The sequence below is a fragment of the Uloborus diversus genome, chromosome 6 (assembly GCF_026930045.1).
Source record: "Uloborus diversus isolate 005 chromosome 6, Udiv.v.3.1, whole genome shotgun sequence".
Classification (NCBI taxonomy): domain Eukaryota; kingdom Metazoa; phylum Arthropoda; class Arachnida; order Araneae; family Uloboridae; genus Uloborus; species Uloborus diversus.
Genome location: NC_072736.1, coordinates 100,513,467 through 100,528,628, shown reverse-complemented (window position 1 = coordinate 100,528,628; position 15,162 = coordinate 100,513,467). Strand labels below are relative to the sequence as shown.

Sequence of the window (15,162 nt, the reverse complement as noted above, 5' to 3'; positions counted from 1 at the left end):
AATAAATATGTACAAAAAAAAATCTGGGTGTGAAAATATAAAATAAATAAATATAAAAAAAATGCCACAACGTACTAACTTAGAACGATTATATTTCCAAAAATAATAGGAGTGACACCGATTCTTTTTGCGCAAATGTCAGACAAACATGTTGGTTATCAACCTTATTTAGTATCAGGTCTCTGCTATGAGGGCGACAGTTGTAATTAGATTCTAAATATTTGTGTTTTTGTGAAATTTATTGAATAAAAGTTCCAATATCTGCTGGCGCCCTTATAGTGACACCGATTTTGATACATATTTTTGATGTATGTAAGTGTGGCTAGAAAATGATCTAAAAATGCTGGTGTCATCATGAAGGCGCTTTGAGAAAATTAGCCTTGAATATAGAAAAAAATTCATTTTCGGTCATTTTTAAACGGAGTTTGTGGGCGTGGCCCTCGTAGTGTCACCGATTTGACAGCTGTAACAGTATCTAACAAGACCATATAGTAATATGGAATTAAAAAAATCCATGTCATTATAAAGGCACTTCAAGCAACAAGCACATTAAAATCTGCAAATTTGAAAAACCGGCAAAAATGTGCCACGCCCCTTAAACAAAAAAAAAATGTTTTCTCAAAAATGGTGAGTCAGACAAAGCTCAAATTTCGGATTTACATTACATTTATGATAAGGAACAACATATGTGAAAATAAAAAAAAATTAAAATGTCAACAATCACAAATGCTTTAAACTGCCTGATTCTTACAGACAATGGCTCTTAAATCATCTCTGCACCTGTATAAAAATTTCACTCAAATTAGAGAGGACTGAGCTGAGACGATTTTAAAAATCAAGTCACTCGACGTAGAACGACTCCCACTGAATTTTTAGCCATTCTTATGATTGTATGACAATATGATTTAATTTCGATATTATAAAATTCAAAATAAACATATGCAATCACGTTGTTTACACTTTGTTTGTATAGTAATTTTTAATGGCTTTCAACCCCCCCCCCCTTGCTTCTCCAACTGAATTTGCAAAAAAAAAAAAGAAAGAAAGAATACAATAAAATAACTTACAATATTCAGATCTATTTTCTGTCAAAAAAAATCATTTCTTGCCGATTTTTTCGGAAAATAACTCGTATTTTAAAAGGTTTAAAAAAACTAAACTAAAAGAACTTGAAAATTTTCGGGATTTAATGTTCACGATCCTTAAAGTCATAAAAATTCCACTAACCTCTGTAGCCCCCTCCACCTCCACCAGAACCACAGGCTCCTCCGCCTCCTCCGAAACCTCCATCTGTTTTCCACACGTGCACTTGTTCGCACACCACGCCGCCGAGGCTTCCCTCCAGGAGAGATCGACCAGCAGTAGCTGCATCAGGGCTGCGGTCATCCCAGCCTCCTCCACCTCCTGAAGAGGAAGAAGTCACAACATTCATTTCAAACTCAAAAATTGGCGAAAAAGGAAAAGGAAAACAAACTGGTAGATTGTGGTCATCACGAAACTTTCTTTACGAATTCTAAGATCTAACTTATAACCGCTCCGAAACCGCTACTACAAAATTCTGCTATTCGTTAAAGCGGGAACATTTTAATAATTTGGACATTTGTGATCTTGATTGAAAATAATTAGGACAAGGAATAGTCTCCTAATTGAAGAAAATGAATTAATCGAAATTGTCGGGACAGGAATTTCAGTTTCTTCGGAACTCTAAAATTCCGGATAAAAGAGCACTTAAGTAAGTCTGTCAGGAGCCCGAAGACTCTTCAACGCTAGATTTGAACACATTTTCAAAAAGACAAGGGTGAATCCAGTATTTTTTCAAGTAAGTCGTAATTGATTTTCAACAGTTACCCTCTACCTTATCATGGTTTACTAGTATTGATCACAAACGTTTCGGATTTAAACTACGAATCATTTCCGGAGAAGAGTCTAAAACTTCCCTTCTCCTAAGTCACCATCAAAGATCGTCTAAAATTTCATTTCTTGCAATCCAACATCGAAAAATTACCGGAAGAGAATCCCTAAAGGGAAGAGTGATTGCCCTCACTCACCCTTGGAAATACCTTATACAATGTTAAAAGAGGTAAGAATAAACGACATTCTCCTGATCATGAAAGTCAGGGGGATGCCTCGATTAGAGGTCACGGGGGATCTCCGTAACCTCTCGAAGTTTTTTTTTATCCGGCAAATTTTGTTTTGCAAATTTTTGGCGTATTTTCTCATTAGATGTAAGTATGTATGCTCAATCGCATTTCATCATGCGGTAAATTTCAGAGTTTCAATCGATAAATTGAGTTTTCAATCTATTAAAGCTTCAGATTCCCAAAGTTTTGGGAGGTTGGTTCTCCCAAGTTTCTGAGCGCCCCGGCATAAAACAACTAAGTTAAGGTTACAATTACATCAGGAGACGTACCTGCTCCAGGTCCAGTGTAACCGTTGATGGGAAGAAGCGAGCTGTTTGGAGCCAATCCATGAGGAGGAACATTAGGGAAGGAGGGGTCTGGAGGGAGCTTAGCTGATAGTCCTCCTCCACCACCAGCCACTGCTACAGGCACACGTTGATAAGTAGTGGGGTCAACCTGGTGTGAAAATATTTTCAAGGAACACATCAATATGGCAATGATTTTGGAGAATTATGTAACAATTATTTCATTGGACGAATACATTAACAATTGAGTCAGCTTTAACCTTTTGTAATTAGGCATTAAGTTGTGAAAATACATAGAACTCTCATTTTTAAATAAACATTTTGCATTCAAGCATAAAGACGCAGGTGATAACTTGTTAGCATTACTCTTCCGGCGATCTGAAGTAAAGAGCTAAAAAAAGGTGCTACCCCTTTCCCTACAAACGGAACGAGGAGACAAATTGTTTGACTATGCAACCCAGCATGTTGTCTGAGCGTCACTCGGTGTATTTTCTGCGTGAGTGTTTTAATTAAATCTTGTATCAAAAGTAAACGGAAGCCTTCACAGAGTGATCCTAAAATAAGCGTACTCCATTGTTATTTTCAACATTATGTCTGTTATGGTTGAATGGTTGCTTTATTGAATTACTTTGAAGCCTTAAGAGTTATAAACATCAGTACAAATATTTTTCCGTGTCGTAACACAGCAGAATTCTGCGCCATGTAGTTACAGATCTTTTCTGGAGATACTCAGGCACGAGGCTGAAGCATAGATGTGGTATAACGACTCGTAGATACCCAACTCTGTAGCAACAGCCACTGCTCGCCATTGAACGCTCGAATTTTGAAGTAAACGGGCAAAAACAAAGATACGAAAAGGCAACGCTGCTTACATTTTATTGGGCTATGGTTACACCTTGTTTGCAATGCCTAAATTAAGCCGCTTCCTGCTACCCATGGCGCATTCACTTCGCGCAACGCAAAACCACTTTGGTTGAGTGTAATCAGAAATCCGCTGTACACTGTTAATCACTTAAAGATGGCTGCCTCCTCGAATACATTGAAACGCAAAGACAACTGGGCAGATCATGGAACATGTTTCTTGTTGCATATCTAGTTAATACTACATTTAGGTACGGAAGGCGTGTTCCACAGCTGCCAATTCCTATGCTGTGTAATGAAGAATGTTTCCAACTTCTTGTTTAATAAAATCCATGCAAAATGGGTTCATATGTACAATTACATAAATAAGATCTTTCTCGACAGGTCGATTGGAAAAGGTCGAGTATCTTCATCATCTCCCATTGTCCGGCCTCCAAGAATTCCTGATCTGACGACCTCAGACAATGCTCTCAGGGTATCATAACGCTAGAGCACTCTATAGTCTATATCACACAACATAGGAATAACGAGCAGCCGTGGAACACGACTTCACCTCTCGTGCCTCCAGAGTATTTTCTCTCCGGAAAAAACATCTGCCGGAACACGATGCAGAACTCCTCTGTGTTATGACACGGATGATATTCGTAACAATGTTTATGGCTCTTAAGACATCAAGGTTAATGTTTACAACATACATTCAACTGTAACTAGCATAATGTTCAAAACAAAAGTGGGTACGACCACTTCCTGAAAACTATGTGTGTGTTCATATACAGTGAAGTCTCGACTTAAGCGAGCATTAAAATGCATAGACGATTTTCTGATATCATTTCTACATGTGTGTAATAGCACTGTTATTAACACAAAAAATTCATTCAAAAAACTGTTATTATGAAAAAAAGTTGAACGTGGCATTTACAAACATAAAGTTATTTTGTTACAGTAATTTGAATGGCATAAGATGAAGAAATATTGAAATAAAGCCAACACACACAAATGATGTGCACAATTGAGAAATTTCTCTAAGCGTTTTTTTTTTTTTTTTTTGATTAAATTGAAATTCTAATTTTAAAGTTTCTTAACTCTATGAATTTGATTTTTTTTTTTTTGCTTTTAGTTTGATTAAAGTTTTTTTAGTTTCTCTTAACATTGCCGAAAGTCGTCTAAAATTGCGTATCTAGAGCATCAGTTCCCCCAAAATAACAGAGGTATATCACTGAGCCCATTCCTTCCCCTTACACTACCCGAGATGTCTACAATCACGTCTTTAATATTTAAACTTTGAAAAATGCCCCGGGGAAACTCTCCAAACTCTTTTTCCAAGCATAACAAAAGATAGTATAAAATTGCCTTTTGGAGGATCACCCCCATCGTCCCTCGCTTGTATCCGTCTTTGCATTACTTCCATGTATGCCCATTAAATGACTGATGTCTTTTAGTAATTCCAAAAAAAAAAAAAAAAAAAGAACAGTAAGCGCGCGAATTCATGTGCGCGTTTTAGAAGTAATATTCCTTAAATGCATAACTTTTTAGATACTTTCTTACGTACATAAAAGTATGGTAAACGAACATAATTGTACTTCCAAATGAAAAGAAATGTCATATTTCTGTTTGCATCTGGGTTCGAAAACTATATGAAGAACAAAAATACAGTATAACAGGCCCTAGAGAGAGCAAGAAAACAGTTTAAATAAGTACAACTCTAGCTTGTCAGAATCAACTTATACAGAGATTCATTTTACGGTTATCGACATTTTAACGTTGATTCAATGGGCAATAATGGGCTCTAAATATCACCAATTGCGGCAAACTGATACCGAATTCAAAAAACCACTTTTGTCAAAACATTTGTTGCCAACTTAGCGATATATTTCTAATTTATCTTGGCAGAAATTCTTTTGATACAAATATTACAGAATTTTACATTTTTTTGTGAAAAATAGAGCTGAATCTGCGATGAAATTTTGCACAGATATTAACATTAACCATTAAAACTTTTATATTTATAAGTAATTGAATGAAATTAAGGATGAATTTTCAAAACGACACATCATCCATGCCGTTTATTTTTTTGGTAGGGAAAATAATAACAGACAAATAATAATAATAACAATAATTAACGAATCTAAGCCTAGAATAATTACCTTAAACAAATAGGTCCCTCCACCCCCTCCCCCGCCAGATCCTTTATTTCGAACTTTGTTCATTTGGAACAGTTTGCTGATGCTACGTTTTTTGCGATTATCAGGCATAGATGAATCTTCGCACATTTGCCGCAACTGGAAAAGAATGATACAAAATTATTCTATTTAATAAAACAGAAGCTAAGAAAATAAAACGGGGAGAGACTTTTGATTATGGGTTTTTGATGAATTTCACTTCATGAGTTTTTAAATTTAGAAGGAGGAAAAAATACGAAACAGTTTGAGTTATCAGATTTAACAATAGAAACTTTGGCGTGACCACACATCTCACCAAAGTATCTGTAAATGAAAGCCTTAAGAGGAGATATCTAATTACATCGTCGTAAAAAGATCCATAATCTTGGAGCGCTCACTTATACTTGGAATGAAAGATTAGAAGCTCTTAAATTGGAGCAACGCCAATAGTTTTTATTGACAACACCAAGTTTATAAAAACAGCGGCACTAATCCCCTGCTATTTTTACGAGTGGATTCGTTTAAGCTTCCGATAATTGGAAGTCAACTTATCAGAACCAGAGTGTATTATCCTAATAACTTCTCTGATCTAAACAAAAACAGAAGCCAAATCATGTAATAAAAGGAGAGTTATTGCTAAAACATTTATGGCTATCAACAAAATTGGATTGATTTCCACAATATCACATAAAAACAATAGTTTCTGATCAAAAAAAAAAATAATTTGCATAAGGTTTGATGGAATTCAAGGTCAATCAGTTAATTATCGAATTATTGCCGACCCGTATATTGATGGAAATGGCAATATTTCTTTAAATTACTATTCTTCGCCATTTGCCCTGTCTAGTGGTCAGAGAAATCTGACTGCGACAAGAAGGTACGGGTTCGAATCCCGGCTCGGGCATGGGAGTACTTTCTCTCTCCTGTCCTTGTCCTTTCTTTGTGTGCATGTGTTGTTATGCTGTGAATGGTTGCCTACCCTATAAACGGGTCCCTATGGCATGTGTGTACTGTAGAAGTCGGTCTTCACATCAAATTATGAACGGTTGGAAAAGTGAAGCAGAGCACTCCAAATTGCCAGCCTAACTGGCACACGATAACAACAACATTACTATTCTCCAGAAGAGATTTCATACATATATAATCATTATTAAGTCCAAAATCCTATCCCATCTGCAAGCACTGTCCCTATTCACAACATACCCCGGACCATGTCTTTAATTGCCAGGCCATTATTCGCTCCCTCCTCCAACTTGGAGCACCACTACATGAAATCCTTTACAGTCATCGGGCTCCAGAATTAGCGGATCTTGTTTTTAGGACTTTTGGAGCCATTTAAACCTTTCGCACTCTGCTTTTCTTTGGACACGACAACAACAACAACATTAAGTCCAAAATAATATCTTAATAAATATCTTAAAGCAAAAGACTCGATGGTAGCGTTATGAGATGAGGGAAACGTGTGTATCTTTCCTTCCAACCTCTGATAAGCTTTTAAAATCGAGTATTTAGAGTCAAACAAAGTTTTTCTTTGCTAAAACCATTTTAGTCAGGCTCCCCCAATCAGAATTTTTTATTATTGCTATTTTTGCTCGACCAATTTTTTCTTTAGTTTGAAAAGTTTGCAAGGAAAAGAAAAGAAACAAATTCTACTGAGAAACTATAGTCCAACTTTTATCGTGATATATAACACATAGTGCTTCAATCAAGATATATCTGAAAGAGTTTTTCACATACGACAGGAGAAAAATTGATTTTTGGCACCAACACTTTAAGATTTTATGAACATGTTTTAACAGCTAAAATGTTTAATTTAGCTTCTACTTACAAAATTGAAACCTCTTTTTTTAATAACCGAATGTCTAAATAATTGTGTATATTTTGAATTTATACTTATATCTTTTTATTCTAAGGAACTCAAAAAATTAATAGTTAATATCAGAAACAATAATGATTGAACAATTGTATTGCACTTTAGAATTTTGATGCTTAAAATTTTGAATATATTTTTGCGTCCTGACTATTTTTAGAATTTTGAAAACATTTGAGATTAACTCCTCAATAAGTTTTCAATATTTTCTTGTGTTGTGACTCGATATTTTTATAAGTGACATTCACTTTTAAACTTGCAAAAAACTCATGATCAAATTTATACTAAATCACAAAGCAGAACTCAAAACATTGGATACAGAAGCGAAGAGAAATATTTTATTGAGAGTAAAATCTTTAATACTTACATAAAAACTTGTTTCCTGTTCAATTACAGCAGAAGGACAGAATGATCAATTAGTTGAAAGAAAAACAAAACAAAATAAAATTGATTAGTATTATGCGCATGAAAAAAATGAAAACATATCTGATTGCATTTACTCACGAATTACAAAAATCCATTTACAAGCAACAAATCTCATAAGAATTTAAATTATAACTCAAAATAACAATTATTTTTTTAACAACGTCATAATTTCATAAACACACAATAAGATCCAGCTTTCTTGCCTCTATTTGACTTCAGTTATTTTGGGGGAAGTAGTGAAAGGGCAGGATGAAATTCGTCGACTCTTTGACGCATTAGGAACAACTACATGAGGACTCAGGAAAGAAGCGGATAAAGTCGTGGATAATGAAATACCTAGTCTTATATATTAAAATTCGACTTCTCAAGTGAAAAGTCGAAACACCTATTTGTCTGCTAACTCATTTCCTACAAAACGGTGAAAAAGTGGGGCTCGAACCTGGTGCCGAAAATATTTAATTTTTTTGGGAAGCAGGATAATCTATTCTCGTTTTTGTACAACTTTACTTGTTGGAAATAGTATTAAAACTTATCCTCAGCGATTATTCCGTCATCTAAAATTTCAGATCTGCCCCTGGAAGATGGCACATAATCAATATTTCTCCACTTAGAACAGAACTTTGTTCTGTAGAAGCGGTGGGGGGGGGGGGGGGGGCGGTTGGCCTTGAAATGGTTCGAGCGAAATTGCATTAATTTAGACACTCCACGGGCTAATTAATATAATTTTCATTAAAAAATGTATCGAAACAGGCTAGTATGAAATAATATTCGACACACTAGCTCGGAAAATGAATCTTCAAATAGATGGAAAAAACATTTTCAGCTGGAAAACAATCACAGTTCTACAACCACAGAAAACAAACTACAATTCATTTGGTGTATCTTATGACAAATATCAATTTTCAAGGCACATGTGCACTAGTTAATTAAAATGTTTGAAGTGTTCCCAGCAGAAACTCCAGCAACTTTTTAAGTTGCCATTATCTCCTTAGACATCCCAAAATATACTTCGTGCTCTAGCGAGGGGTTCAATATCAACAAGCTATCAACTCTCACTGCACTGGATTATGGGAGTTCTTCTTCAGTAGTTCATAATATTCCCGCGTAATAACAGCTCAAACAGATCCAAGACTTTTGTATTCTGTATTTCACTTCTATTCTACAATACCTCTTCATCTTTTCTCTCTATGTCACATAAAAATACAAAAGCCAATAATTTCCTACTTACCTCCCCACAGGGGTCAATTCCTTTCTGTCCGACTAGCATGTAAATGTTTTCATCTTTTTTCCACTCGAAAGTGGCCCGCAAAGAAGCACCCCTGCTCGATCCTCGGTGTTGCATGCCTGATCCTCCACCAGCTCCACGCACAAATATTCTAAAAAGGTTTATAAAAACATATTCATCATTTTACAAATGAAAAAAATCATAAAGTTATTTAGGGAGGGAAAAAATAAAAGTTTAAAATCGTACCTTCCAATTGATAAATTTGCTATTAAAGTGTATTTTTCTTATGCATAAAAGATATACATATACTGAATAGGATGCGAAAATTCAGATTAAAAAAATAAAAACGTAATTTGTCTTGTGAGTTTTATGTATTTGTGTACATAAACAAACTAGGCTATTTCTGGTAAGTAAGAAACAAGTTATATTTTTACTCATAAAGAACATCAAACGATGAAAGTCGTGGTAAACTGCACAAACAGTCTCCGAATACGATGAATGCAAAGTAAAATACGTAAAAAAACGGAAATAATTGTAAGAATTTATGGTACTATAATTCTAAAAATCCTTAGTACATTAAAACGAAAAATATGATATTTTTTATAAGAGATTTAGTTTCTTAAATTTAAAGGTAGCCTTGGAAAAATATCGGATGATTGTCGACCCCTTAGTTTTGCAGAGTTTAACAAACAAAACTGACGAAAATAGGGGGGAGGGGTGAGGCTGGAAAGAAATGATAGGAAAGAACGAAAATACCATTTAATTATTAAATTGGTATTTTAATTCATTTTTAGTTTGCTTTTTTTCAAATGAGGTAACGTTGCAAAAATTTATATTAAACGAAATAGGAAGAGCTAAAAATCATCATTTATCGGGTAACTTAAACTAAATTGCACCCTTTTATCCTTATATATTATTTCTGTAGCTTGTTTTTGTTTCTACGCCAGATTTTCCTCAATTCTTGATCGATTTCTCTGATTTACAGCTTATTTTAAAGCTTATCGTGCTGGCTACGGACGAAAAATAGACCCACGGTCTAAAAATTGTTTCTTTCCACCAAAAGACCCGTTCTAAAGAACCAGAATGAGGTTTTCGGTTAAACTTATAACTTAAACTTGCACTATGACCGACACAGCTGAATAGCTTGATTGGCAGAGCATTCTCCTGGTAATCAGGAGAATGAGTGTTCGGGCCCACGTCCGGACAATCTGCATCAAAAAAGTAGAAAAATACCGCGTATTACATGAACGCTTAATTAAGTGAGTAACAAATATGAGGGAATAGAATAAATGAGAAGGAAACGCTTCTTGCTGTTATGAAAACTTGATGTAACTTTGTGCTAAATTACTTCAGAGTTGTAAGGTTTTTTTTTTTCCAAAAAAACTTTGGCTGTGGTAAAAAAATTAAAGCATAATGTAAGCGAAAATATAAATATCAGGTTTATGATTTCAGACTACAATAGAATTTTCTTTTTTGTTTAGAAAAAGTAATAAATCGTATATTAAAATATGTATTCTTCGAATGAGTTTTTGACTCTTTGTACAAATAGAAAAATTACTACCTCAATTTGAAGGATAAAATATATATTTTTTCTTCTTTTTCCAAAAAGAAAAAAAAAAGCATTTTTACTACATTCGAAAATCTACGCTTAAAAAAGAGCATAGTTCAATTTATTTTGTATTTTAACCATGCTGGTAAATGATGAACACTTGCTGCCATCTAAGTCATAACGGTTCAAGCAACCTGCGGTAACAAATTGTAAATATTTTCAAAAAAAAAAAAAAACATTTCTCTTTAATATCTTATCTTATATATTATTCCCCTCTCATTTTAAAACTTGTCAGGCTGGCTAACGACGAAAAATAGACTTACGGTCGAAAAATCAAGTTCTCGGAAACGCCTCTTGCTGTTTCAAAACCTTGATGCAGCTTGAAGTTCTTATGCAGATTTTTTTTTAAAGCAAAGTTCTAATACCATTTTCCAATTTTTTACGTCGCTTTTGGCAAATAATAACAATAATAAAAATAGCCTGTGCGTGTGTGTGTGTGTGTGTGTTTATATTTTAATAAAGCTTAAAAGCACTGAACTTAGTTGTTCGGTTAAATTGATAAGTTTTTTTCGATAGAGCGTTCGGCTATAAACTATCTGAACTTCGAGCAAGCTTGGGCTATCCGACATAATATCAAATTTACATTAATATTACGCATTATATGTACTCATAACATACACACGTAATAAAATAAATGCAGTGGGAATGATACTTGGTGTTTCGACTCCTTTATGCAGGCCACAGTTATCATTCGGATAAGTTGACTGTTAATCGAAGGGTGATCTTCCTTTTTTTTAAGCTTTAACTACATCCAGACCACTCAACATAATGTAAGCATAAAAAAAATATTACATTTACCTCAAGGAAATCCTTTTTCTGCAGAAAAATCTTTTCATTGTATGCTGAAATGTAGATGTTTCTAATAGCGGTGTTCGACCTTTTGTACAAATGAAAAAATACTACGCCTAATTAAAACTACGAGTTTCACCCAGTAAACCTTAATTTTTTTTTATTCGCGCGAATACCATTTAAAACATTAAAATTATTACCAACTTCATTAGTTAGAAATCATTTTCTACTCCTCTGATTTCTGCTGAAAAAAAATACATTTTGTCTACGTTCGAAAAATTACACTTAAAAAACGGACTCAGTTCAACTGGTTTTGGTTTTGAATTTTAACTGTTCGATTAAAAGAGAAACATGTGCGGACATTTAAGCCGTAACGGTTAGAGCAACCTTCTATGTGAAATAGTTCAATATTCAAAGATAAAAACACTTTTTTTCAAACTAATTTATTACTTCTCTAGAATGTTTCTTTCAATCGCTACGTGAGATCTTCGTCCTTTTTTATCAAATTCCATGCTTTACGAAGAATTTTAAATCGTATCATGTTGGTTAATGACAAAACATAGAAGCATGATCTTTTTTTTTTTATCGGCAAAAAGCTTTTTTGTGGTTTTTTACTACGCATTTCTTCAATGAATAGCTTTCGAAAAATTAAGGCGCAGTTGCTAGGTTTTTTGGGGTGTCGGGCTGTTAATCAGAATGGCGCCCCAGTTCTAATCCGTGCCAATAAATATCTCTTTAATGTTCCTTTTTTTCCAGTCAGATGCTCACACGGGCAGGACTGTATTTGCCACAACCTGTTTTTTCACATGCACAATTATTGCTTTTTCACGAGTCACTACTCAGCCACTCTTTAATGATATTTATGTTCATTGAAAATACGTACAACCAAAAGGTGAGCGATGATCAAATTATTATAATGTTGTATTTAACGAGGTTTTGTTGCTGATGTCTTTAAATTACATGCCTTCTCTTCTGCGCTTATTTTTTTCGGTTCTTCTTCATAATGTTCTTCCTTTGAAATTTTTAAAGAGCGAAATGCCTTATGAAACGATTCGAAGCACAGTGCGGAGTTCCGCACGGGTCGACTAGTCAGTGTTATTTAATTGCTTGCTCTTATTTTTGAGATAGAATTTGATCATCATAAAGATTTCCTCAAACTTGGTTTTCATTCAGACGTTTTAAATAAATATCAGCACACATTCCATGGTCAAAACTACCATTTTTGGCATTTAGTGTTTCCTTAAGTAGCCCCTTTCGTATTAACTTGCAGCATATGCAATAAAAAAGTGTCAGCTTGCAATTTTACATCACTTTCATTATACTTTTTAACTTTCTAGGACGTCTTTACAGGTATGGCGTCCTAAATTTTTTGAATTATGGGAATCTAAACAATCACTAGCAGATTGTCCTCATTTATCCCATTATCAATGTAGACTTGTTTTCGTTATCAGAAAATATATCACAAAGTTACTTACGTATATAATCCTGTATGTGGCACAGTCCAGCGCTGAACGCCTTCCCAACCAGGGTCTGATAGTACAACAACTCTAGAACTTGTATTTTTGTAAGACACCCGACAGAGAGCATCACTAGGACCTGATCTTCCTGTTGCACCACAAGGGTTGAACTCATATTCTGAAACAAAATAAAATAGAGGGTTTTTCTAATGTATTGTACTGCTAAGAAAGAAAAATGAAGAAGAAAAAAAAACATTTTAAGATTTATACATAATGCTTTTCTTTTAAATCCTTATCTTATCAAGTTTCCCCCTATCGGTACAATATTAGCTAAAGCATGTAGGTGGCGCTAGCATCGAAAACTCGAACTTGGAGAAAAAAAAAGTAACTCCCAGAGGAGATACGAGGGATTTTGAGAGTCAACCCCCAGATTCTTTTTTTTTTTAACACTAATTGCAAACCCTAACATGACAATAACGAATACCTTCGTGCTTGAAAATTAAATGAATCAATTAATCAATTTTTTGATGCACAAAAACTGACAAATTACAGTCTGATCCCGACTTACACGAGGGATGTGTTCCAAGATCCCTCGAGTAAGTCGAAATTTCGCGTTGTATAATAACGTATGTATAGATTTTTTTATAAGTCTACCCAACTATTTTAGACATTTGTAAACACCCCCCGAATTGTTTCAAACCATTTCTTAACTATATATTACCGTATCTTTTATAAAGAACTATATTTTAGAAAAAGAGTTGTTTTTCAACATAAATTATGGTTATGAAGCACAAAATCAATGATCAATGAGAGGAAGAGAGACATGAAATAAAACAGTACGGTACTTACATTATGCACATTACAGTATTATAATAGCACTGAAGTAGATTACAATAGATAGACACTTACAATAGATATAGTAAGCTTAATTATAATTTTAAAAATAAAGAAGATGATAGTTTATGCAATGCGATCAGACTGCATGCACGTTAAAAAACTCGTCAGAAGAGGAAGAAGAAGAAAGAGCGATGGTTCATCTTTGGCATTTTTAGTATCATCCCGTGTTTTTTCCGGTGGATCACTCACCTTTATCCGACAGGATGTTATCTCCGGTTGCCTTAGATTTCCTTCTCTAAAACCAATGATACTGCTTTTTGAACTGCTTCACAGTGAATGTCTTCAGGAGCAAGGCCTTCACAATCATGCACGATATTTGGTCAAAGTTTCTTTCAACTTGCATTGGTTGTTTGTGTTTTCATGACTTCTAATGATGTGCCTATGTTTTGCATTGCAGGTATACTGCTTCCAGTACGCTTCTACGTTGAAAATTTCCGCACTGTTCATTGCTCTCACAAGGTTTTGGAGACACTCCCTTGTATAAAGGACTTTAAATGCTTTAATAACTTGCCTTAATAACGCTTGGGAGCCATTCTATCTTATCAACGTTCATATGTAGAATGAAAAAAAAAGTAAAGAATTTAAAGCAAAGCGTTGTTTTGACTAATGCAGTGTGTGAACTTTCGTTTTTAGTGGTGCTAATAGGATGAAAGTCCATTCACGAAACCAATATTTAGTTTCAACGAAACTCATTCTAAGACTCCGCAACTCCTTTCCAAAAAAATCATATTGCAGGCCAGCAATAAAAAAAATCATTACTCATGATAAACCCGCTTTATATAGCCATTTCGCGTAAGTCGGATCGCGTTGTAGCTGATCCGACTGTACTGCAGACACGTGTTTCGGTGTTACAAGAAACACTTTTTTCAATGCAAAGAAGTGTGAGCTTTTGGATGAAAAGTCATAAGAGGAAAGCAATACAGTGGAATAGGACACACTACAAATATCAAACTAGTATGTTGCGGCCATCACAAAACTTTCTTCTATATTTTTCTTTTTTTTTTCTGATCCCTCCCCATGTTTGACGAGGAAGCAATATTCCCAACAAAAAACAAAATTACACATGCAAAAACTTGACGACCATGCAATCTCTGAATTATTGCAAACGCAAAGCAAAGAGCGAAAATTGAAAGTTATTCTAAAAGTCTTGCTTGAATTAATTAAAACTATTTTATTTGTTAACAAACATAAGAGGGCAACAGTTAAACATTTTAAATCATAGACTAATAATAAGAGTAGACCGAGCTTTCTCATTCTTGCTGATGAAGAAAATTGGTTCATAGATGTATCATGTGACTAGTGGAAGGGCTTGGCGAAGACTTTGGCAGCATGGTTGCTAGATGGCAGCATTATCTATAGTTTGGCACTCGACATGTATTTTAAGACAATGTGTTTTCATTAAAAAAAAACTTCCAGGTGCAGAGATTGAACTGTTTTTCTTTTA

General features: G+C 34.5%; 1 protein-coding gene across 1 annotated transcript in view; it reads right to left on the bottom strand.

The window, feature by feature from the left end:
* Window positions 1-15,162, bottom strand: part of LOC129224014 (leukocyte tyrosine kinase receptor-like) — a 208,518-nt gene that overhangs the window by 89,171 nt on the left and 104,185 nt on the right. The window contains exons 12-16 of the mRNA XM_054858410.1: window positions 12,840-12,999; window positions 8,970-9,117; window positions 5,431-5,565; window positions 2,411-2,576; window positions 1,228-1,404 (exon numbers count right to left, since the gene is read on the bottom strand). Of these exons, the coding sequence (XP_054714385.1) occupies window positions 1,228-1,404; window positions 2,411-2,576; window positions 5,431-5,565; window positions 8,970-9,117; window positions 12,840-12,999 (786 nt within the window). The remainder of the gene's footprint in view (window positions 1-1,227; window positions 1,405-2,410; window positions 2,577-5,430; window positions 5,566-8,969; window positions 9,118-12,839; window positions 13,000-15,162) is intronic.